General features: G+C 37.5%; 1 protein-coding gene across 2 annotated transcripts in view; it reads right to left on the bottom strand.

Moving 5' to 3' along the window:
- The window catches only part of RABEP1 (rabaptin, RAB GTPase binding effector protein 1), a 104213-nt gene that overhangs the window by 8291 nt on the left and 71496 nt on the right, over positions 1-24426 (bottom strand). For both annotated transcript variants that reach the window (XM_058559992.1, XM_058559990.1), the window contains exons 8-13: positions 22710-22841; positions 16928-17395; positions 15579-15683; positions 13347-13463; positions 7198-7296; positions 3118-3258 (exon numbers count right to left, since the gene is read on the bottom strand). In XM_058559992.1, coding sequence (XP_058415975.1) covers positions 3118-3258; positions 7198-7296; positions 13347-13463; positions 15579-15683; positions 16928-17395; positions 22710-22841 — 1062 coding nt within the window. The remainder of the gene's footprint in view (positions 1-3117; positions 3259-7197; positions 7297-13346; positions 13464-15578; positions 15684-16927; positions 17396-22709; positions 22842-24426) is intronic.

The following is a 24426-nucleotide window of genomic DNA, read 5'->3' as shown; positions in this document are numbered from 1 at the left end:
GTATGTTACAGATAAAAGACAACATTTCCAGCCAATAACGTGTATTGTGAATATGTATTTTTCCCTCAAAACTGTTTCATAAGTAGAAAAATAAAAATCTTAAGTGACTTAATGTGAGATTCACTATAAATAGCTTAGGAGCTTCTACGATTACTAGCTTAAATTTGAGGGGAGTTAGAATATGAGTGATACCGGCTAAAGACAAGGTTGACATAAGGAAAGCCATACTGTAGAAAAGAAACCCTATTGTAACTTTGAATGACCTCTGACAACTAACCCAGCTGGACAGGCACTCTCCAGGAGATCTAACTGCTCTGTAGATTTTATGACCCCTGCTTGTGCATGTACCTCCCAGCTGCGATAAGATGATAACTTTGTTTTTTTGAGTTCCTTAGGAATGTGATGACCCCCGAACAGAGAATCTGTGCTGATAGCCATCATCAGTGAAAACTGAAAGATCTGGTGTGGTGCTCCCAGTCTGTAACACCAGAAGGTCAACATTCCTAACCCCCTCCCCAATAACCCCATGGCGTATAACTGCTGTCAGATTTTGTGGCCCCTTAAGGTGGTTCTTTTGGACATGAGTCGGCCATCTTCCCCCTTGCTAGCAAGCTGTAATAAAAAGTCCATTCTCTCCTACCACCTTGCCTCTTGACTACTGGCATGTCTTGCAGCGAGCAGAAGGCCCCACGCTGGGTGGTAACATGAGGACCAAAAAGACGGCAACTCAGAAGAAAGTGTGAACTCTAAGAGGATAAAATTTATTTATTCATTCAAACACTTGCTGAACATCTACCACAAGCAAAGTACTATGTTAGACCAGAGGCAAGTATGACAAAGAGTGGCTTCTAAAGTGATCAGCTGTTTTTCTATTATAAATACAGTTTAAATATTATTTTTTCCCTAAATTTTAGTTGTCTTTTTAAAAAAAGTCCTCTCAATTATAGCCTAAAGCAACTCTAAAGTAAAAACTGGGATTCTTAGATAACTACCAAAAGTCTATAAATTAAAGAACAGAAGAAAAAAAGAGTAACTAAAAAACTGTAACTAGAAAATTTTCCTAACATGTATTACTGACGTAGGTCTAAGAATCAAGGCTTACAGGCTAGACTGGTTACATCCTTCAAGGATTCTTGGAATTTTTTTTTTTAACTAGAAATCAAGTCTCTAGAGAACATAGAAGAGAGGAATCTTTCCTGCCAAAAGAGAAAAGTTGAACACAGGAGGAAAGTGGTATGCTGATGGCAAAAGTAGACAGGCTCCCAAAACTTTCTCTTTGATAAGATCAGTCACCAGTTCAGAAAGAAGAGCCAACTCTCCCAAGAGCGCCAGTAACCTGAGCTGAGACCACAAGTTGGGGGAGGGAAGGGGGATGAGGGGGGGAGCAAGAAACTGATGGCAAGGTAGGCAATGGAGCCCTTGTAAATGAGCAAATAAAAACAAAAATAACAGTAATGTCGATATGTATATAAGGAAAAAAGAAAAAAGAATGAGGTCCAAATTATAGAGGTTGAATCTGCAGGGTAGGTTTAGGGAAAACTGTGACTTAAAAACTATAAGTTTCTGTAAGGTTTGATGTTTAAATAATTTTTAACAATTATAATTTCATTTTTTTAATAATAAAAGAACAAAATCTTAGAAGTAACATTTTTCTATTTTGTTTTGAAAATTGCTCTAAGAAATCTCATCTTCACTTATACTGTTTATAGTGCTTACTTGGGTCTAAAATGATATTTTTTTTGTACACTGAAAGGTTTAAAAATGTATGGCTATAAAGGTTGGAGAAAGTTAAGGAGATAGTTATGAATGTCTCAGGGAAACTTCTAATTTTGTAGCCCAGGTTCACCCAACCACCGAAGAACAGAAGTGACCAAAACTGTCATGAAAGTTATTGGAAAACAGAAGGAGGGTGAATGTGATGTACCCTTTTAAGTGCTAAATGGAAAAACAAACATCACAAGGAGCTAGCTTGGCAACCCCGTCAAACGTTTAATTTCTGGTGCCTTCTCAATCTGGTCCTGCAAGAGTAACTTAGACCTTTGATTTGGCAAAGGATTCTTAGATATGATAGTGAAAACACGAGCAAGAGAAGAAAAAAATAGGTAAACTGGACTTTATCAAAATTAAAAACTTTTGTGCTTCAAAGGACACCATCAAGAAACTAAAAAAGACAATCAACAGAATGGGAGAAAATATCTGCAAATCATTTATCTGATATGAGACTTGTATCTAGACTATATAAAGAACTCTTAAAACACAAAAATAAAAAAACAACCCAATTTCAAAGTGAGCAAAGGATCTGAATAGATATTTCTCCAAGGAAGATATACAAATGGCCAATAAACACATGGAAAGATGCTCAATATCACCAGTCATTAGGGAAATGCAAATCAAAACCACAATGAGATACACCTCACACCCACTAGGATGGCTATAATCAAAAAGTGAGATAACTACAAGCGGTGGTGAGGATGTGGAGAAATCCTCAAATGATTAAACAGAGTTCTCATATGACCCAGCAATTCCACTCCCAGGTTTATACCCAAGAGAAATAAAAACATATGTCCACACCAAAACCTGTACATGAATGTTTATAGCAACATTATTCATAACAGTCCAAAAGTGGAAACAACCCAAATGTTCATCAACAGATGAATGGATAAACAAAATATCCATACAGTGGAGTATTAATCAGCCATAAAAAAGGAACAAAGTAGTGATACATGCTACGACATGGATGAACCTTGAAAACAGTATGCTACATGAAAGAAGCCAGACGCAAAAGATTACAAATTGTTTGATTCCATTCATGTGCAAGTCCAGAATAGGGCAATCTATAGACAGTAAGTAGATGTGTAATTGCTTAAGGTTGTGGGGGTGGAAGAATCAAGGGTAAGGAGTTTCTTTCTGAGGGGATGAAAATGTTCTAGAATTGATTGTGGTGATGGCTACACATCTGAGAATATACTAAAAACCACTGAATTGTGCACTTTAAATGGGGGAATTATTTGGTATGTCAATTATATCTCAATAAAGCCTGTTTTGAAAAAGAAAAATTGATAGCCATTTCAGAAAATGTACTTGTTTACATTTTTGATCATATGGAAAATAAGTTACCTCTATAGTGTCCGGGAGAATGAAGTCTTCTGCTTGCTGTAATGACACATGCAAGCTATGCTTTCCCTGAAGACTGTCGTTATCTTTCTGTAACCTCACCAGCTCTTCTGAAACCTGTTCCCTTGACTGCATCAGCACTGCCTAAAATAGAAACAGATACTAATCACAGCCAGAAAGGTAAATGCTATCCGCTGATATCTGCACCAAAGAAAAACAAGGCCAAACTAAATAAGGGCTGAGGGTGGAGGCTACATAATTAAGCTCTGTAGACTTACAAACAGCAGCTCAGCAAATTTTTTGATTGGCAGCCTTTACATATATTCAAGGGGACAAGCAATGAAGCAAATACCTGAGCTCATTCTCCACTGTTTCTACCAACAGCTTAAAAGTACTGAATCTCTCCCCCCATATCCCTGGACTACAGAAGGACCAGTATCCTTAGCTCAATGGAAGTGGCTGCACAATCAAAACGTATATGAAATAGAACATGTACTCCAAGACAATTCCTATTTCCTCACAGCATGCATTCAATAGGAAGTAGGGAGAAACAAAAAAGCAGTGTCTTCATCTTTCATTACATATATATCTTCAAGCTCAGGATCACTATGAATGGCCCAAGGACCCCAAATATTGAAAGTCATCAAGAGGATCGATGCTTAGGCAATACAAGACACTTAAAGAGCTCATTCTTAAAACGGAATATGTTCCTACTTCTGCTTGCTGATGTATAAAACATTTTAGGTATTCATATGACTCTATCAGTATAAAAGTTATTCCAGCTAATTTGAGTATAAGATAAATTCTGCAAAAGTATTTAATTTCTGCTAATTTTTAGTACTAGTCATCTAACTTAAACATATACAGAAATGTAGATTACTCACTCATCCAACGTTGATTTAGCAGCTACTACTCTATGCTAGGTGCTTTGCTGCCTATGGGGAATACAGAGAAAAAAGACAGACTTTGCCCCAGAAAACCTCACGGTGTAGCGGAGGGCAAGACAAGTAAACCCAAAGTTACCCACCTGTACTACAGTGTCACGACACAGAATGGGTACAGCAGTGATAGAAGGACAAAGGGGTACCTAATTAGGGGACAGGGTTCAAGAACATTTCCAGAGAAGGTGATCACTGCATCCTGAAGGACAATTAGGCTGCTGGCGGGCAGGCGAGGTCATGCATAAACTTTAGTTAATTCTATTGGCTCTTCTATATCTTCAGACCGAAATCAGTTGCGCCTTATGCTCACTTTCAACTCATTTACAACAAAATATTAGCATCCCATTACCTTTTGGATATGAAAGAAGGGAAAGAAGAGTATGTATATATTTGCTTGTTTTTATAAAGAAAAGAACAGAAGGATAAACAAAAAGTAACTTTAAATGACCAAGTATGGGAATGAATGGGAACGGGGTGAACAGGACAGGGAATGGAATAGAAACTTCTGATTATTTGTATATTTTTATAGTTTTGACTTATGAACCATGTTGCAAGCTCAAAAAAAAAGAAAAGTAAATCAAAAAAGAAAAAAGAAAATCCAAAAATGTAATACAATCAGAAACAAATGGAGCTAACCATACATCAAATGGATAACACAACCACAGAAAGAAAGATCAATTCAAGAAACTTTTGAACACAGTACCCAGACTGTAAACCCTTACCTGGGATACATTCCAAGGGCAAAAAGAACTACAAAGAAATGCCATACTTCACTCAGTAGGTTTGCTGTTAGTAGCAATATTAATGTAGTCATTCTGAAACTATTTTGTCCCTCCCTTAACCAAGGGATCAAACTTAACGTCACCAATAATGGAACCACCCATCATAATATGCCCTTGATATTATGAACTTCCCATTCAATCACTTCATCTATGTAGTATTCTTCTTGCCAAAATGTCTAACCTGAATCTAATCATGTGGAAATAATCAGACAAATGCATTCTACAAGGCAACTGGTCTGGACTCTTAAAAAATGTTAAAGTCAAAAAAGCCAAAAAAAAGAAAGGTGGGTGACTGTTCTTGATTAAAGGAGACTAAAGTGACATGACAACAAAACACAATCTGATCCTTGATTGATTCCTCAATCAAAAAATTAAAATAAAAAAATTAAAACCAGGGACAGCCCCACAGCCTAGTAGTTAAGTTTGGCACGCTCCGCTTTGATGGCCTGGGTTCGGTTCCTGGGCATGGACATACACCACTCATCAGCGGCCATGCTGTGGTGGCAACCCACATACAAAATAGAGGAAGACTGGCACAGATGTTAGCTCAGGGCAAATCTTCCTCAGCAAAAGAATAATAAAAAATTAAAACCACTAAAAAACAATCAAGGACTTTTGGGGACAATGGTTACATCTTAAGGATGTAATAATAGTATTATGGTTATGTAGAACGACTTCTTTGTTCTTAGGAGATACATAACAAGAGTGTCATGATGTCTGCAACTTAATTCCAAATGGTTCAGAAAAAAATCATATATACATATATAATATACATACTTATATAATACAACACATATATATGAAAGAGAGAGAGAGACTAAGAAACAATTGTAAGCATGTAAAAATGTGGCAAAATATTAACAACTGGTCAATCTAAGTGAACGTTTTTTTTTTTGCCCCCCAAAGCCCCAGTAGATAGTTGTATGTCATAGCTGCACATCCTTCCAGTTGCTGTATGTGGGACATGGCCTCAGCATGGCCGGAGAAGCGGTGCATCGGTACGCGCCCGGGATCCGAACCCGGGCCGCCAGCAGCGGAGCGCGTGCACCTAACCGCTAAGCCACCGGGCCGGCCCGTAAGTGAACATTTTTGAGTCTTCATTCCATAAACCTCTTTAAAGTTTCAAATTTTTCCAAATAAAAAGTTAGGGGGAAATATTAAGATCTCAACCATTACCATAGCTACTCTTCTCTGAAGGGGCTTAAGAAACTGAGTTTCTCTTTCTTTCTCAGCGTAAGAACCTTTAAAGGTAATTTCAAGAAAATGGTAAGGTATTAGAGTTCACAGGACCTCAAATTTAACTTCAACAATTCTTCAACGTCACCTGCAACATTCACTTTACGTGAAATCAACCTGAAAAATGTTTGCAAAGGTGGATCAGTTTTAAAAGACAAGAAGGAAAAAGATGAAAGGGACAGAGGAGTGTAAGGATGCTAAACACTATGAAACTCTGTCAGCATTTAACAGTGATTTTTAGATCAACAATTATTATTTCATATTCTCTAACTAACGAAAAGACACGAAACTCTCTCTGGTCAATGATTAGGATGAGACGCTTCCCAACAGACCAGGGCTAGTATTTAAGGATCAGCTCAAAGGCCATTCAGATACTGACCCAATGCCAATCAAAAACAAACCATTACCATATGAAATGAGGCGCTTTTTTTCCCCCTGTCATCCTTAGAAGAGCTGGACAAAAGGCAGTTCTGTAGGATCATCCCAGTAAGACCAACTCTGCTATAATCTACAAAGGGCCATCAGATGCAGGGCTCCAACTTTGAGAAAAAGGAAGAACAAGACAAATGGAGCCAGACTGGTGAGGAGCGAGGCCCAAATCTAGGGGACTAGTTTGCAGACATTCCAGCCAGCTCTTCAAGAAGCTCTCTGCCCTTATCCCTCTCAAAACTGATGGCCTTCTGGAAGTTCCCCAGCACCACAGCAGTTATGATACATGTTTTATCATAACTCTTGTGTAATTAATGAGGTTATTTTAAGTAAATTAGCTGTCCAGAAAAAGCACAACAGTCGTGCTCAAAATCTGCACCTGCTAGGGCTTTCAGAGATTTCAATTTTTAGCTTTAACTTGGAACTGAAAATTAAATGTTGATCCATAGTTTATTGTGTTTAGGTTTCTCAAATCAAAAAAATAACTTAAAGGTGAGAATTTTTTTTGGTCAGGAGGTAGGTTTAAAAAAGGAATAATGTCTTTATGTAATCTTGTCCATTACTAATGTTCTATACACCCTGGAGAACAGTGACCTCTTTGGCCAGGGAAATACCGGCATATCACAGAAGATTTCAAGATAGAACAAAAAGGACTACATTTACCATCGTTAATGTTTATTTAAATGTTAACTTACCATCTGTTCCTGAACATCCCTCTTTGCTTGGGAAAACCCCTGTTGTAACTCTTCAAGTAAGATCTCAGATGCTTGGGCTCTTAGGGCAAGTGCTGAGATCTTAAAAGAAAAAAAATGCATACACAGAAAATACACAGTTAGGAAACTGGTTATTCTGAAAAGAACCCTTCCATTTCCTGCTTATCTAATGTCCAAAATCGATGTTTTATTAGTTCATCATAACCCACTCATCACTTATTCAACAGATATGTATCCATCTGCTGTGTACAAAGCCTCAGCCTTTCAGATAACACAAAGCAGTACTAAAAGTCCCTAGGGTCATGTGCTGCCATACATGAACAAATGGCATTATATGGGTCTTTAGACATAGATGTTAATCCTAGACATAGATGTTAATCCATGTGACCTAGTTATAAATATTAATTGTAAAAGAGCTAAAAAAATAAAAAATAAATAAAAATTTTGAAACTCTGTCCACAAAAAAAGCACACAGTTTAAAGGATAAAGGAACATTTTCTGAACTAGCTGCAATCTCCTAAGATGGTTTACTTAAGAGCAATAAACACATGATTAACATCACCAAACTCTAAACTCCCTTGGATTAGTAATGTTCCTGAGGATGGGTTTATGTGAAAGTTGATGACTCATAAATAAGAATTATAAAATAAATCAAAATAAATTTGTTTAGACTTTTAAAAAATGATTATTGTCAGAATTCTGCTTCCAGTAGTAGCAGATTAGGTAACATGAACCAACCTTCCTACTGAGAATTAAGAAAACCAGACAAAAATATAAAAGATATATACTTGAAGAAATTAGAGAACAAGGCAAAAAAGAATCACAGAGCCAAGGACCAGAATGAGGACACTTGGAGAGCTGAGTGGAGCATCTGGAACTGCTCTTCTCTAGAAGCATGTGCCAATTCCAAAAGAAACAGATGTGACACTGAGAAGCTGAGCAGAGCATGTGAGAGCCCCAGGATACGGTGGCAAAAGTTAAGAGTCCAGGACCCATTATGCAAAGGGACCCCTAGACAACACTCTGCACTTTGGATTGGGTCCCCAAAGAGCCACACCTTAGAGTAAGGGAAGAATTTAAAATAACCCAACCTTTACAACTTTATACAACCTCAATTCCTGTAACTGGATTAAGGTGATGCAGGATTGTTAGTACCACTAGTTGCCTACCTCTTATAAAGAAAATGGCTTTATATTATTTCAACAATTTTTCACATACAATGTCCAGCACTCAAGTAAAAATGCACAAGGATATGATAAAAAAAACAAAAGAAAATTATAAAAAACAAAACATATAATAGAAACAGATCTACAATGAATCTAGACATGTGAATTATTAGAGACAAACTTTAAAATAACTATACCTGATCTGTTCAGAGATTTAAAAGACAAAATTTAGAACTGCCAGAGAACTAGAAACAATAAAAAATAACCAAATGGAAATAATAAACTGAAAAAAAAATTTTTTTAATTCCATGGATGAGTTTAACAGATTAGATCCATCTGAAGAGAAAATTAGTGAACTAGAAGACAAATCTGAAGAATATAAAGACAAAAAAGATGGAAAATACAGAAAAGAAGTTTAAAAAGCCTTGCAGACGCAATGTGAAGGTTTAACATATATATAAATATTTGAAGAAATAATGGCAATGGAAATAACCAATAGAGCTGAAAATAAGCCTATGCAAAAACTCTGTAATTTAACTCCTAGATATACTCAAGAGAAATGAGTCCACATATCCACCAAAAGACATATACAAAAATGTTAGAAAATGTATTCATTCACAATAGCCAAAATCCAGAAACAACTCAAGTATCCCTCAACTGCAGAATGGATAAATAAATTATGGTATATCCATGTAACAGAATATACACAGCATTAAAATCTAACTACTGATACACAGAACAATATGGATGAGTCTCACAGACATAATGATCAAATAGACCAGATGCAAAAGGCTACCCACTATATGATTCCATTTATATGAAGTTTAAGAACAAGCAATACTAAAACATGGTGTTAAAAGTCAGAATACTGGCTACCTCTATGTACAGGCAGGTGGGGTATTTATTAATTAGTAAAAAGCATGCATGTATTAGAAATGTTCTGTATCTTGATCCAGGTAATGATTACCCTGGTAAAATTTTTCATGTTAAAATTCATCAAATTGTATACCTGAGATTTGTGCACTTCACTCTAAGTATATCTCAATAAAAACAAGTTTTTTAAAGAGACAATGGCTGAGAATATTCCAATTATGATGTAAGACATCAATTCAGAGATCCAAGAAACCCTGTGATCCTCGACCAGGAGAAATACAAAGAAAAATACACCTAGGTATACCACATCAAAACTGCTGAAAAAATAAGCCAAAAAGAACATCTTTAAAATGGCCAGGGAAAAAATAACATTTTACCTTCAAAGAAGCAACAATAAGACTGATAGCTGACTTCTCATCAGAGACATGGAAGCCAGAAGCAATGGAATAATAACTTCAAAGTGCTGAAAGAAAATAACATAAGTGCTCAGAATTCTATAGTTGGCCAAAGCATCCTTCTTGATTGAGGGTAGAAAGAAAAAGATATGTCTGATAAACAAAAATATGAGAGAATGGAGACCTGGGGCCATCCAAGATGGACAAAGCCCAGTATGGCCTTTCTCTCCTCTAATTACAACTAAAAACTCTGGATAAAATACAAAAAGCAACTACCTGAGGACTCTGAAAAATAAGCAAAAGCAGACAGTTTAGGGAGGGAAGTCAAAATGGGAAGAAGCAATTCACACAGGAGTGAGTTTACTGTTTATTTGGGGTTTCTCCTACTTGCTTGCCAGCACTCATCTGAGGGCTGCCCCAGTTGTAAAGCTGCAACAGCTGCAGCAGCACAGGAGATAAAACTCTTTCTGATCACAGGGCCAGGACAGGGTCCTTGTGAGCTGAAAAGTAGGGAGGTAACCTCAGAGAGAGAGAGCTAGAAAAAGGATCCCCTAATTCTGTGTACAAACCAGCACAAGTCCCACCCTCAGCCCTGAGCTATACGTACATGGACAGATCCAAAGTAGCACTGCAAAGCCTTTTAAAAATATACTGATATTAGAACTATCACTCACATAAGGCAAGACAGAACTTGTGAACTGAACCTAATCAGATCATTAGAACCCAGGATAAATATTTTATTCACAATAAAATATTCCCAATTCCCAAGATACAATCTAAAAGTACCTGTCATAGAAAGATCTGGAAAATGTGACCAATTCTCAAGAGGAATGAAAATCAACACATGCCAAGCCCATGATGACCTAAGTCTGAATTATCAAAGACTTTAAAGTAGCTATTGTTAACTATGCTGCATGAGGTAAAGGTAAGTACTTTTGAAATGAATGAAAACACCATTCTCAGCAGAGAAATAAAACTATAAAAAAGAACCAAGTGAAAATTTTTACTATAAATTACAGCATAGAATCTGGCACAAAAATAGACAAACCAATCGAACAGAACAGAGTCCTGAAAATGAACCACACATGTATATTCACTTGATAGATGACAAAGATAACCCTGCAGAATACGGGGGAAGAGGTGATCTTTTCACTAAATGGTACAGGAACTGGCTATCCATATGAAAAAAGTAAAATAAAATTTTACCCTTATCTATAGCATATACATAAAAGTCAGTTCTAGATGGATTTTAGATATAAATGTGAGTGACTATAAACGATGAAGCTTCTGCAAAATATATAAAAACATCTTCATAACCCCAGGGTAAGAAAATATTATTTTAAAAACTAGGACAAAAACTGCTAATCATAAAGAAAAGATCAGTAAATTTGACTACAGTAAAATTAGAAACGTCTGTTGATCAAAAGACACCATTAAAATATTGAAAACATAACGTACTGAGTAGAAGACATTTACAACACATATCAACAAAAGGCTCTAATAATACTATATAAAGAACTTCTGACAAATCAGCAAAACAAGTAACCAAAAAAATAAAACAGACAACCCAACAGAAAAATGAGCATAAGATTTGAGAAGGAATCTCACACACACACACACACACACACACACAAATGATATCCCAATGGCCAATAAACATGAAAAATGCTAAATAGCCTGAACAGTCATCAGAGAAATGCAAACTAAACCACAATGAAATACCATTACACACCCACCAAAATGGCTATAATTAAAATCACTAACAAAACGAAGTTTGTCAAAAAAAAGCTTCTGCAAGGCAAAGGAAACCATGAACAACACAAAAAGACAACCCACCAACTGGAAGAAAATATTTGCAAATCGTATATCTGACAAGGGGTTAATTTCCAAAATATATAAAGAACTCATACAACTCAACAACAAAAAAACAAACAACCCGATCAAAAAATGGGCAGAGGAGATGAACAGACATTTTTCCACAGAAGATATGCAGATGGCCAACAAGCACATGAAAAGACGTTTAGCGTCACTAATTATTAGGGAAATGCAAATCAAAACTACAATGAGTAGATGGGTGTGAGGATCACCACACACCCATCAGAATGGCTATAATTAACAAGATAAGAAATAATAAGTGTTGGAGAGGATGTGGAGAAAAGAGAACCCTCATACATTGCTGGTGGGATTGCAAACTGGTGCAGCCACTACGGAAAACAGAATGGAGATTTCTCAAAAAATTAAAAATAGAAATATCATACAATCAAGCTATCCCACTAACTCAGTATTTATCCAAAGAACACGAAATCAACAATACCAAGAGATCTATTCACCCCTATGTTCACTGCAACATTATTCACAATAATCAAGATGTGGAAGTAACCCAAGTGGAATACTACTCAGCCATAAAAAAAAGAAAAAATCGTCCCATTTGCAACAACATGTATAGACCTTGACGGGATTATGTTAAGCGAAATAAGCCAGACAGAGAAAGACAAACACCGCATGATTTCACTTATATGTGGGAGATAAACACATGGATAAACAGAACAGATTAGTGGTTACCAGACGGGAAGGGGGTTGGGCGACGGGCAAAAGGGGTAAAGGGGCACATATATATGGTGACAGATAAAAACTAGACTATTGGTGGTGAGCACAATGCAGTCTATAAGGAAACTGATATATAATAACACACGCCTGAAGTTACACAATGTTATAAACCAATAAGACCTCAATAAAATAATTTTTAAAAAATGAAGTTTGTCAAGACAGTGGACTCATAGTAATTCTTCTCGTACATTGCTGGTGGGAGTACAAATTCATACAACCACTTTGGAAAACTGTTTGCAATTATTATCTGCTAAAGTTGACATACATTTTGAACATTTTGACCCAGGCATTCTACTCCTAGGCATATTCCCAGCAGAAACGTGCAACAAGTCCTTTACAGAAATGTCAAAGTAGAATTATTCACAATATCCCAGAACTGGAAATAACTCAAACACTCATCAACATTAAGATGGATAAATTGTGATATATCCACACAACGGTACAACCACACAACAATGAAAATGAACAAACTACTGCTACATGCATCCTGAGTAGGAATGTCACAATGTTGAATAGAAGCAGACAGACACAAAAGCATACATACTACATGATTCATTTGCTAAAATAAAACAGATACAACCAATCTAATGGTGTTAAAAATTAGGACAGTGGTTACCTCTGGGGAATGGGTAGTAAGTGGAGGGGGAAAGTGAAGGTGTCCAGGGTACTGGCTAATGTTCTATTATTTGATCTTGATGGAGGTTACACAAATGTTTCTTCTGATATGTTTGGTATATCTGTATGTGTCTGTGTTTTTTCTACTTATGCTATACTTTTAAAAAGTCAAAAAGAAGATAATTAGTATCTTTCTTGTCAGTAAGTTTCTTGTACAGCAGAAAAGCTAATAAAAACCAAAGGGGAAGGAGAATCAGAGCCTCTTGGTATTCATTAACCAGTTATTTCAAAAGTTATTTTTTAAAAATCTGTGAAACAGACACCAGAGAAAGATCAGTAAGAGATCTTTTTATCTGAGGGAACATAGAACTGCCAAATCTTTAGGGCAAGAAAGAAATATTACTGTTTTCAGAATTTTTTTATTTAAACAATCCAGTCATCTCCAATGGGTCACATTCTAAAAACCTTCCTTTACCTGATGACTTGAATCTTCAGTGCTCTGCTTTACGAAGTCTTCCAGTTCCTGTTTATCTTTCATTGTCTTCTCTAACTGGTCATTTGCTTGCCTTAGCATCACCTGCAGTTTTTTCACCTATGCAATTTTAAATGTCAATTAGAAGGAAGTACCAGAATTCTTTCATAAATTGAAAAAAATCTGTAACTCTAGAAAAATTTTTAGTCTTTTTTTTTCCTGAGAAACATCAGAGATTTGTCAATTCAGAAAGAAATTAGATGAATGACCTAATTCAATGACTCTATGGTGCTTTACAGTTAACAAACAAATCACTTTTCAGATACATTATCTCATTTTAAAATATCTGCTTTTCTTTTTTTTTTTTTTGTGAGGCAGATCAGCCCTGAGCTAACATCTGTGCTAATCCTCCTCTTTTTGCTGAGGAAGACCGGCTCTGAGCTAACATCTATTGGCAATCCTCCTCTTTTTTTTTCCCCCCAAAGCCCCAGTAGATAGTTGTATGTCATAGTTGCACATCCTTCTAGTTGCTGTATGTGGGACGTGGCCTCAGCATGGCCGGAGAAGCGGTGCGTCAGTTCGCACCCAGGATCCAAAGCCAGGCCGCCAGTAGCGGAGCACATGCACTTAACCGCTAAGCCACGGGGCCGGCCCTAAAATATCTGCTTTTCTTTCTGGGTCCTCTAGGCTAGGGCACTGGCCTCCCTGACTCTAGTCTACACTCTGCCTCCAATCTACAATCTACACTAACACTATAATTTTTTCCTAAAACAAAAATCAGATCACATTATTTCCCTACTTAAAATCCCTAAATGCCTCCCAAAGTCTTCAAGATAAAATGTAAATCTTTCAATCATCACCCTCCCTCAATGTTCTCGTTAAAGCCTTCCCTTTGTTGCTTCTTCTCTCGTTATTTTATAACACACACACACACACACACACACACACACACACACACACGTGGCCCTGTGCCGAGCCACATGAATTATTCATACTTCCTAGAACACATTTTCCTTCATAACTCTGTTCCTTTGTACATCTTTCCTCTCCTTAAACACCATTTCCTCACTTCTTTTCCTAATTAATTTTTACTCCAGCTCTAAAACAAACTTACCTCTCATGTTACCCACAAGTGTTACTCAATTGAGCCCACAGTTAAGTTAGGTGCCCCCGCCCCTCCTCTAGTTCCATGTGTACATCTACAGGAACAAACTACATTGAACTGATGGCTTGGCTGGCAACACTGAAAGCTCCTATGGGCAGTACTGTGTTCTATCTGTATCTGAATACCCAGGACCCAGCAAAATGCCAGGCACAGATAAAGCATCAGTAAAATGTCTACTGAAGTGACTATGGAATCCAAAACAGCCCATTCCCACACCACACTGTCAGAGGCCAACTATATTAGTTTCACAAACAGCTTTAGAAACTTACCTTTGAATCATCTACCAAAAAAAGCATATAAGGAATCAATGCCAGTGGCATTTGAAAATATTAAACTGTCATCCTCATCTGCTTAAATTTATTTTGAAGACTAAAGGAACAATCTTCATAACAATCTTCATAACAATCAAAGAACAATTTGGAAATATAAGAAAAAAATTTTTCTTTTCCTTACATATACTTTCACAAGCCTACTTTCATGAAATTCCACATTATTTCCTAAATGTTATCAAGGAACCTATTACCAGGTACTGTATTTGGAAAGGTACTTGTCAATCTCAGCCTACCAAATCTTCATGTCTGTGACCGTGTACATTACCTTAATCAACTCAACAAATGTATGACAAGAAGTAGGCAATAAGCAATGAAGATTCCACATACTGATTAATATAATATTCAATTAAATTTTTACTCAATTAGAGGCAATAGTCAACCTCTTATCTCCGTAAATCTCCACATCATAAAGCACCTTCCATGTGTATACACTCATGACAGTATTGCTTTTAGGCCTTGGGCAGAGGGGCAGGTTGGGAGGGAAGATGTGCCTGTGTTCCTATAAGGGCAGAGCTGACTTGTGTGGCGTTGGGCAAGTTAATGAAGCAAAGACACACGAAAGCAGAGGTGCAAGTGTGCTCCCACTGGAAACGTAACTGACACTGCATGTACCAGATTATTTCATATTTAACAAGATGGATATACTTCATAAAGCAAATGGGAGGGGAAACACGACAATTAATTCTGCACCTCCAAACTACAACAGCTCACAATTTGGAATACCCAAAAGAAACTCACCTGGTCTCTTGTTTCAGCCTCCTGAATTTGAATTCCTTGTAACTGTTTTTCATAATTGGAACACATATCACAACGTCTACCAAGTTTATTTCCAGCATTATGTACCTGGAGGGCACCAAAATGAATTCTTATCAGGCAGAACAAAATAATTCTACATCACATACTTGAGGAACACATACATAGTCTTACCTATGTTACTCAAAGTAGAACATGGAGTAAACAATTTCTTCAGGGACTTATGGCAAGAAGTTACAATAAAGGGTCGGATTCTAAAAATTTAGTCATAAGCTCCAATACAAGTATGATAGGAAAACAAGGGACACAACTTTATCAGCAGGAGGCTAAGGGCCACAAAACACTACATGTGAGGAAAACACAAAGCAAGCAAAAGGTACTACACTGTGGTACTCACAATTTAAATCCACACTACCCAACCAGGAGAGGGGATGGGGAGGAACCGGTGCCAAGTAACCATTTCCTCTGCTCCAATTGCAAAGTAGGTATGAAACTATTAAGTAGCACCTTCTCATATATGTTTTACACAAGACCAAGAATAGTTTCTTTCAAGCTTAATAAGCTGTTCCGCTTACTGATGGATAGCTGCTTTAAAGAGAAGTAGCCCCCGGTAAAGGAAGTCAGAAAACCGGGATTCTAACTCAGGTTTTGCTACTAAGTCAAAGGGGAAACGAGCAACTTGATCTTTCTGGGCTAGTTCCCTCATCTGTGAATTGGGAACAATCATGCCCTGACTGCCTCACTATTATCGTGAAGTTCAAAGAGATGAGGTATGTGAAAGGGCTTTGTAATCTGTAAAGCACTATGCAAATACATATTTAAGTTTTATCTCTCAATCCGACTTCTGAGTTTGCAAATACTATTAGAAGGAAAATTAACCTCATCTTAAAGACTGCCTTTTCTCTCCCTTATTTTCCACCACCTCCTTAAACTCATTCTCAGCATCAACTGCTGACAAGCATTTGCACTTCAGATCTCAAGGAAAGATGAAAAAGTGTGAATCTTGGAATACATTGAGATTACAGAACACTGCAGAGCAAACCAAATTCAGGCTACTCTAACTTAAACTTCGCTACTGCTCCAACTTCAGAGGTGTGACTTCAGGTGGAGAAGTTCACACTCAATGCAATTAGCTAGTTAGTTCCCTTCTCTGTCATATCACCTGGAATAGCCAAAGCAGACTATGACAAGGGTCAGAAGATATGGGTTAACATCCACTTGCTGGCCACACGTACATGCACTGGCTCCAGGGACTATCTACTGAATGAACAATAAATCCCAGAGCTACGCAGTACGCCTCAAAGAGGCAAGAGGAAAAAAGAAAGATAACTCACCTCTTTCTGCAGGAGATTCCATTCTATCTCACTGACTAAGCGGTAACCACTGGGGGACACGTAAGCAGTTTCCATACCCTGGGTGACACTGGAGAGGAGGGACGCCGTCTCTTCTTGTTCTGGTGTCATCGCCTTGATTGCTCTTTCCTGATCTTTGGTTAACATAAACCCACTTGGCATTTGCAGTGACCCAAGGGAGGCAGTATCAAAGTTCTCAGAGACCGAATCTGCTCCTACCAATGGTCCAAAATCCGACTCATCCAGGTTCCCAGCAGATTTTGCTTTGTAGTTATAGCCTAAAGCTTTGGATTGCAGTGAGCCTGAGGTTCCCAAGCTGTCTGTCGACTGTGCTCTCCTGAGTCCATCTTTAAACATGTCATTGTCCGATTTACTGAATGGATCTCCAGATGGCAACAGTAAGTCTCCATCTAAGGAATGGACTGAACCATGGGTGCTATCTAAATGCTCCTGAAATGTGAAAATATATATTGCCAAGTTAGACAATTCTCTATATTTTCAAAGAGGAAAAACTATCATGTGTTAAATGTATTTTGCCACGTTACATGTGATAATCATTAATGTGCTACCTTCATATATTCATTGAACAAACATTTATTCAGTGTCTTCTATATGCTGGGCACTAAACCAGGCACTCAGGATACAACTGTGAGCAAGATACAACTTGTATCCTGTGAGCAACTCTGACCTCAAGATGCTTATGGTTTCATGAAAAAAATAAACAAGTAAGCAGGCTATGAGAATATCATGTTTAATAAAATGACAGGCTAGAGCTATGTACTGAATGCTCTGGTAGCCCAAGAAGAGGAATTTAGCCCAGACTTAAGGAGTGAGGGAATGTCTCCTGAAATTCAGTAGCTGGTATGCTGAATGTGAGGTGCCTATTGTACATCCTAGTAGAGATGTCCACCCGACAGAGGGACATGTAAGTCTTTAGAGACTTGGCAATAACCACTGTATAATGGTAATGAAAGTCACAGCAGCAAATCAAAACACCTAGGATGAGACTGTAGGAAGAGAAGAAGGCCAAGAGCAGAAAACTCTGAGAAACACCAACATTTTGGGGAAGGACAGAGGAAGGAGTAGCCAGGGTAGCAGAAGGGAAACAAGTATAATGTGGTATGCTGGAAACCAAGTCTCAAGCAAGGTGTAATGAACACATTAAATGTGGTGCACTAAGTGAGAGAAGCCAGAAGCAAAAGGTCACATATTGTATGATCCCATCTATATGAAATGTCCAGAAAGGTAAATCCATAGAGACAAAAACAGAAAGAAAAAAAAAAAAAAGTGGTTGCCAGAGGGGGAGGGGAAAGGAGAATAGGGAGTAGACTCCTTAAATGGATAGGGAGTCCCCTGTGGGGTTGATGAAAATGTTTTGAGGGGCCAGCCTGGTGGCGTAGCGGTTAAGTGCACACGTTCCGCTGCAGTGGCCCAGGGTTCAGATCCCAGGTGCACACCAACGCACCACTTGTCAAGTCATGCTGTGGCGGCGTACCATATGAAGTGGAGGAAGATGGGCATGGATGCTAGCCCAGGGCCAATCTTCCTCAGCAAAAAGAGGACCATTGGCGACAGATGATAGCTCAGGGCTGGTCTTCCTCCACACACACAAAAAAAAGATAAGGAAAATGTTTTTTTTGTGGTTTTTTTTTTTTGTGAGGAGATCACCCCTGTGCTAACATCTGCCAATCCTCCTCTTTTTTTTTTTTTTGCTGAGGAAGACCGGCCCTGGGCTAACATCCATGCCCATCCTCCTCCACTTTATATGGGACACCGCCACAGCATGGCTTGCCAAGCAGTGTGTCGGTGCACACCCAGGATCCGAACCTGCAAACCCTGGGCTGCTGCAGCGGAGCGCGCATCCTTAACCACTTGTACCACCAGGCCGGCCCCAGGAAAATGTTTTGAAACTAGACAGAGGTGATGGTTGCATAACAGTATAAATGTACTAAATACCACTGAATCGCTCACTTTAAATGGATAATTTTGTTATGCGAATTTCACCCCAATTTAAAAAAAAATGTGGTGCAGGACATTTCCAAAGTCAAAAAGCATAGCGCCATTCCATGACACAGCTGTACAGCTGGCAGGAAAATTAGAAAACAAGGAAAAAGCAGGAAGTTTTTCTTGAAATTAAACTTATTCAACTTAAAGGACTAGCCTTTATTTTAAGATAATATCCTTTCTACTTTTTGTTGTTAAAATTCCTTCCTTTTATGAACTGGAAAAGCCTGGAATACAGATTTTTTTTTAATGTTTAAAAAATATTCTTATTTGGCATAATAAAAAGTTGACAACTTTTATGTTAGTTCCTCCATTTCCCTCTTTTTAAAGATTTTTTCATCTGTGAAATTCAGATGGCTGAGGAACACAAATCTAGTATATATTAAGCTAGCTATGGCAAAGGTCCCAAATAAGTATCCTAGTAAAAACTAGAAAGAGAACCGATTCTGTTAGCTTACAAAGGAGTCTAACATCTAATGCTGTCATATACAATGCTGCTGTGACACCAAAGAGGGAAGCTAACAGGGGCAAAAATGTTGTGGTGGCCATTTTAAAAACAGTGGACTACCATGCTGGTAACAGCATAAGAAACATATACATCTAGGGGAAGTGTAAACTGTTATAGTGTTTCTGAAAGATGATTCAACAATACGTTCTAATACCTTAAAAATGTTTATGCCCTTAAACTCAGCAGTTCTTTTCCCAAGAATTTATACTAAGAAAGTAATCAGGTAAATCCATAATGACTTTTGTACAAGGAAGAATTATATACAAGAGCATTATGGCATTACTTATAACAATAAAAAATTTTATACTAGTAAAAAAAAAAATGGAACCAACTTAACTATTAGTATGTTAATCATGGTTTTTATTTTCTATATATTTTATGATGTTTTTGACATTTTGGGGGCCTTGTTGGCCAGGGAGAGACTACTCCTCCCAAGCTAGCTGATTCCTAGCAATAATAAACAACTTGTTTATGAACATGCCTTTCATATACAAATCAACCAATCCTGAGACCATACCCCCAATCAACTCCTTTATCTAACTCTTACACACCAAGCCAGTACTTCCCCTGTCCCAAAGCCCATTGGAATTACTCAAGCCAGCCAATCCTATGCTGTTTACCCTGCTCTGCCTTGCCTTTCCCTCAAAAACCCTAAGAATGGCTGTGGTCCAAGCCTTTCCCTTGCTCTTGCTCTGCCTCATGACCAACTCTGGTGCTTCTCCTTGTGGCTCTGCATGGTGTACTGTGACTCTCATTTCTAGGGGGACTGTGATAACATTAAACTATTCTTTCAATGGGATTGACCTCTCTGTGTCATCACTTAGCCACCTTTATAAATTAAAATCTAGGCATAAATCAATTAGTGGGGGATTAAAGAATCATGGTACATTTACATTCTGAAATACTATCAGCCATTAAATATCATTTTGGGGGAAAACATTTACTGATGTGCCAAAGCATTTAAAGATAGATTTAAATAGGGAAAAAATGTACATAAAACATTATGTAGTGTAACAATCCAGATTATATTTAAGAAGTGCAAATACAACCACATAGATGTTAACTTTGGAAACAAAAAAAGAAAAAGGGAAAGGAGAAGTACATACCAAAATGTTAGTGGTGGTTAGCAGAATTACCTACCAGTTATTTTTATTTTGTATGACCTTCCTGTACTTTCCATATTTTCCATAATAAACATATATTACCTTTCTAGTGAGAAAAGCATATTCTAAGCATTAGGTTAGAGAAGATACAAGGTCTTACAAATTTTAAATGTTTTTAGCAATAAACCTAAGTCTCTAAAGTACTCCATATTAACTTTAAACCAACAAGCTAAAGTACACTGTCATGAGTCTCAACACAAAATAAGGATACTCAATATTCAAACTTCAAAATATCAAATCTGAGAGTCTAAAAGATATTTCAAATGTCAGGAAATAACGTCATGCACATTATATAAATCTGTCAAGAAAGAATCAAAAATAAGAAAACAGCTTCATTGTAAATCACAACTAATCTCCCTTTCCTGTTTTCCTGCTAAAATATTTTTTGAAAAGTCTGAAACATTTTCAAACATTCCTGGACACAGGACTACATGACACAGAAACCACATAATATTTGGCAGTACCCAAAAATTGAGACAAGGTCTCCTGGGAGCCGAACTATTAAAAAAATGCACAGCAGAGTCAGGCCAAGTGGTCCTCAGTGCACGATCCAAAAGAAAGAATGTAGAAAAACAACTACATCATACTTCGGATTTTCTAAAACGTCTTTTTAACGTCAAACAATCCATAAACATGAAAATATAAGCCACCAGGAAGCAGATTATACATGACACAGTAAATCCACAAACTAAACAGAAACATGATGCCTTTGAAAGAGAGAAAAGATCCTCATCCAATTGAACTGAAACTGGTTCACCAGGCTGGGAGAGGAGGTAGGGGTGGGGGAGTGAGTATGAAATTCTAATCAGCAGGGACAATAAACAAGGCACATGAGTAAGTAGAAAGGTCTGGCCACAAGGAAGTGGAGAGCATGGCAAAGTTGGAAGGGTCATTCAACTGTGAAGACCCTGGTATGCCAAGCTAGGGACCTTTTTTAGTTTTTATCCTAAAGGCAGTAAGAGAAGCATTTCCTTCATTGAAGAGGAGATATCAACATGAGTCCTGAAGGATGAACAGAAGGATTTCAATACTTAGAAACACAAAGGGAGGTAAGCATTCCAGGTGAAGGAACCAACATGTAAGGTAGGGAGTGCAGCACAACAAGACAACCAATGTGACTAAAACAGAGTACATATTATGAAGGGCCTCGATTGTCTGAGGGAGGAATTTGTACTTAATTATTTAGGTAACGGGAGTCAGTGTTTTTGGTTTTTGAGTCAAGGAATGACCTGACTGCAGCTGCACTTAAGAAAAATGAATCTGACAGTAATGCTGAGGGTACAGTGGAGTGGGACAGCTGAGGACAGGAAACCTAATGAGGAGGCTGCCACACTGCAGATGAGAGGTGACGAGGCCATGGGAACATCACCTTATACTTTCCACCTGCAGGTCTCTCTACCCATTCCCAATACCTGAAATGTTCTACCCTAGACCATCACAATCTGCCAAATCTCACCCACTCAAGGCTTAAACTTTAACACTAGTTATTACTCACATATAAGTTATAGGAGTTAAGTGTTTCAATACTTTAGATAATCTCTTTTAAACAAAAAGCTCAAAGTATTAGCAACATTTTTTTTTAAATAATTTTATTTATTTTTCCACCAAAGCCCCAGTAGATAGTTGTATGTCATAGCTGCACATCCTTCTAGTTGCTGTATGTGGGACGCGGCCTCAGCATGGCCAGACAAGCAGTGCGTCGGTGCGCACCCGGGATCCGAACCCGGGCTGCCAGCAGCAGAGTACACGCACTTAACGGCTGAGCCACGGGGCCAGCCCAGCAACATTTATTATTCATATCAAAAAAGATTTTGTAGATACTAAAGATTTTTTCTAATGTTTTAATTTTGGAATCACTGGAAAAAAGAATATCTAATTATTTCAGAGACTATGAGAGAAACTGTTACATGTTTCAAATAGTACTACCTACAATACCATAAAAACAACTGAAAATAAATATTATGATTTTATCTACTTTTCAGCTAGTAGCTATGCAACTCCCATATGAACAATGTAACTGACTGATGTATGAGAAGCTAAAAATGGTAACATCATGTATTTGATGATTTTAATTACAGATTCACTATACCTCTTCATTTGATAACTGGGCTGAACATTCTTCATGAGTTAAAGCACACACTACAGGTATTTTTACTTCTTCTTCAACATCTGTTTTTTTGTGATCCTTTCTCTTATTAAGTCTTTGTTGTTCATCTTCCTCCTAAAAGTTAGAAAGAAAAAAATATATATGTTACCCAGGTAATCTATACTTGATGATTCATATAGTTCGTTAACCACTCAAAACAAATAAAAAAGAACAAAGCTTTATGATAACAGAAAACTGGACACAAGTTTATTTGTTTTGTAATCCCATATAAGGACATCTAATCATAACAAAATGTTTTAATACTCTAGGCACAAGTTTGAACTCCCGTATAAAGGAGAAACCAGGAAAGAGCGGCCAAGAGAAATATACAATGTGAAAGGCAAAACACAAGAAAGCAAACCACCCCCTCTTCTTCAAATGATCCAAGAAAGAAAATGCATGTAGAATATTCCTTCAGATTATTGTAGAAAACAAATAGGAAAAGGTTATGACATTACATATCCATTAGAAACATGTAAAAATTTATATGAAATACAAACAAAAGATTGAAGGCGATGTGATAATTCACTCAACAAAAGATGAATAAGATACCTTCGACACTCCCCAAAACAGTCTAGTGGGAAGGGACAAACACAAACGATTACAATACTATATGTTTTCTCACAATGACTGACTTCATCTGAAAAGGGGGCCCAGAGAAGGTTAACACTTCAGCTGGATCTTGAAGGGCTGAGTTTGCCAACTGCATGAGGGACAAGCAAGGGTTCCAGGGAGAAAGGAAACATGTACAAAGGTACAGGGGCACAGAAGAGCAGGCATGTGGGGGAATACTGAATGATCTGACGTGACTGAAAAGAGGGCAGGTACATGAGAAGTGAGGGATATGGGAAGGGGTGGGGACTAAGTGCTTAGACTCTGGAATCAGATTGGCTCAAACCTCAGATCTGCCATTAGTCCCCACCTCGTCTGGAGAGTTTTGCTGTTTTGTTTGTTTGTTTTGAGAACTACATGAGATAATGCTTTCTATATAAAGCCTTAACACAATGCTGGCACACAGTAAACGCTTGGTAAATATTAATAAAGGCCTTAAACGACCAGTTTAGGAGTTTAGACTGTTTCAATGGGCAGCAGGAGGGGCATGAATAGATCTGTACTTTAGAATCTCAATCTTTAAGTTGACTGTGTCTACACACAAGGTGAATGAGTTAGAATTAAGAGACAGAAAAGAAATTTAAAAGGGAAGAAACTTCTGAGAAATAAAACCTAACCTAAGTCATACCAGGTCATTTAAAATATTTCTTATAATACCTAGAAAAGCTTCTACATAGCTATCCTAAGGAAATATTGGCACACAAACATAAGTAGTATAGGATATTAGCTGCAACACTGCTTGAAATGACCAAAAAAAAAAAAGGAAACCATCTAGATGCCCACTATAAGGAGAAAGACTAAGTCAATTATAGCACAACCACGCTACCAGTTAATAAGAATGTGATAGGTCTCTGATGTGAAAATATATCCAAGATAATGCTTATGAGAAAAATAAGCTATAGAATAAATACTTATACTATGATAGCAGTTGTATAGAAAAAAAACTAAATATACACCTATAAACACATAGAAATGGTCTGGAAGACTATCTTCCAAACTGAGTACTTCTGATTACAATAAGTGGTTACTTCTGCGAAGAGAGGTATGG

The sequence above is a fragment of the Diceros bicornis genome, chromosome 18 (assembly GCF_020826845.1).
Source record: "Diceros bicornis minor isolate mBicDic1 chromosome 18, mDicBic1.mat.cur, whole genome shotgun sequence".
In the NCBI taxonomy this organism is placed as follows: domain Eukaryota; kingdom Metazoa; phylum Chordata; class Mammalia; order Perissodactyla; family Rhinocerotidae; genus Diceros; species Diceros bicornis.
Note: the sequence above shows the minus strand (reverse complement) of the source record. Positions and strands in the feature narration are given on the sequence as shown.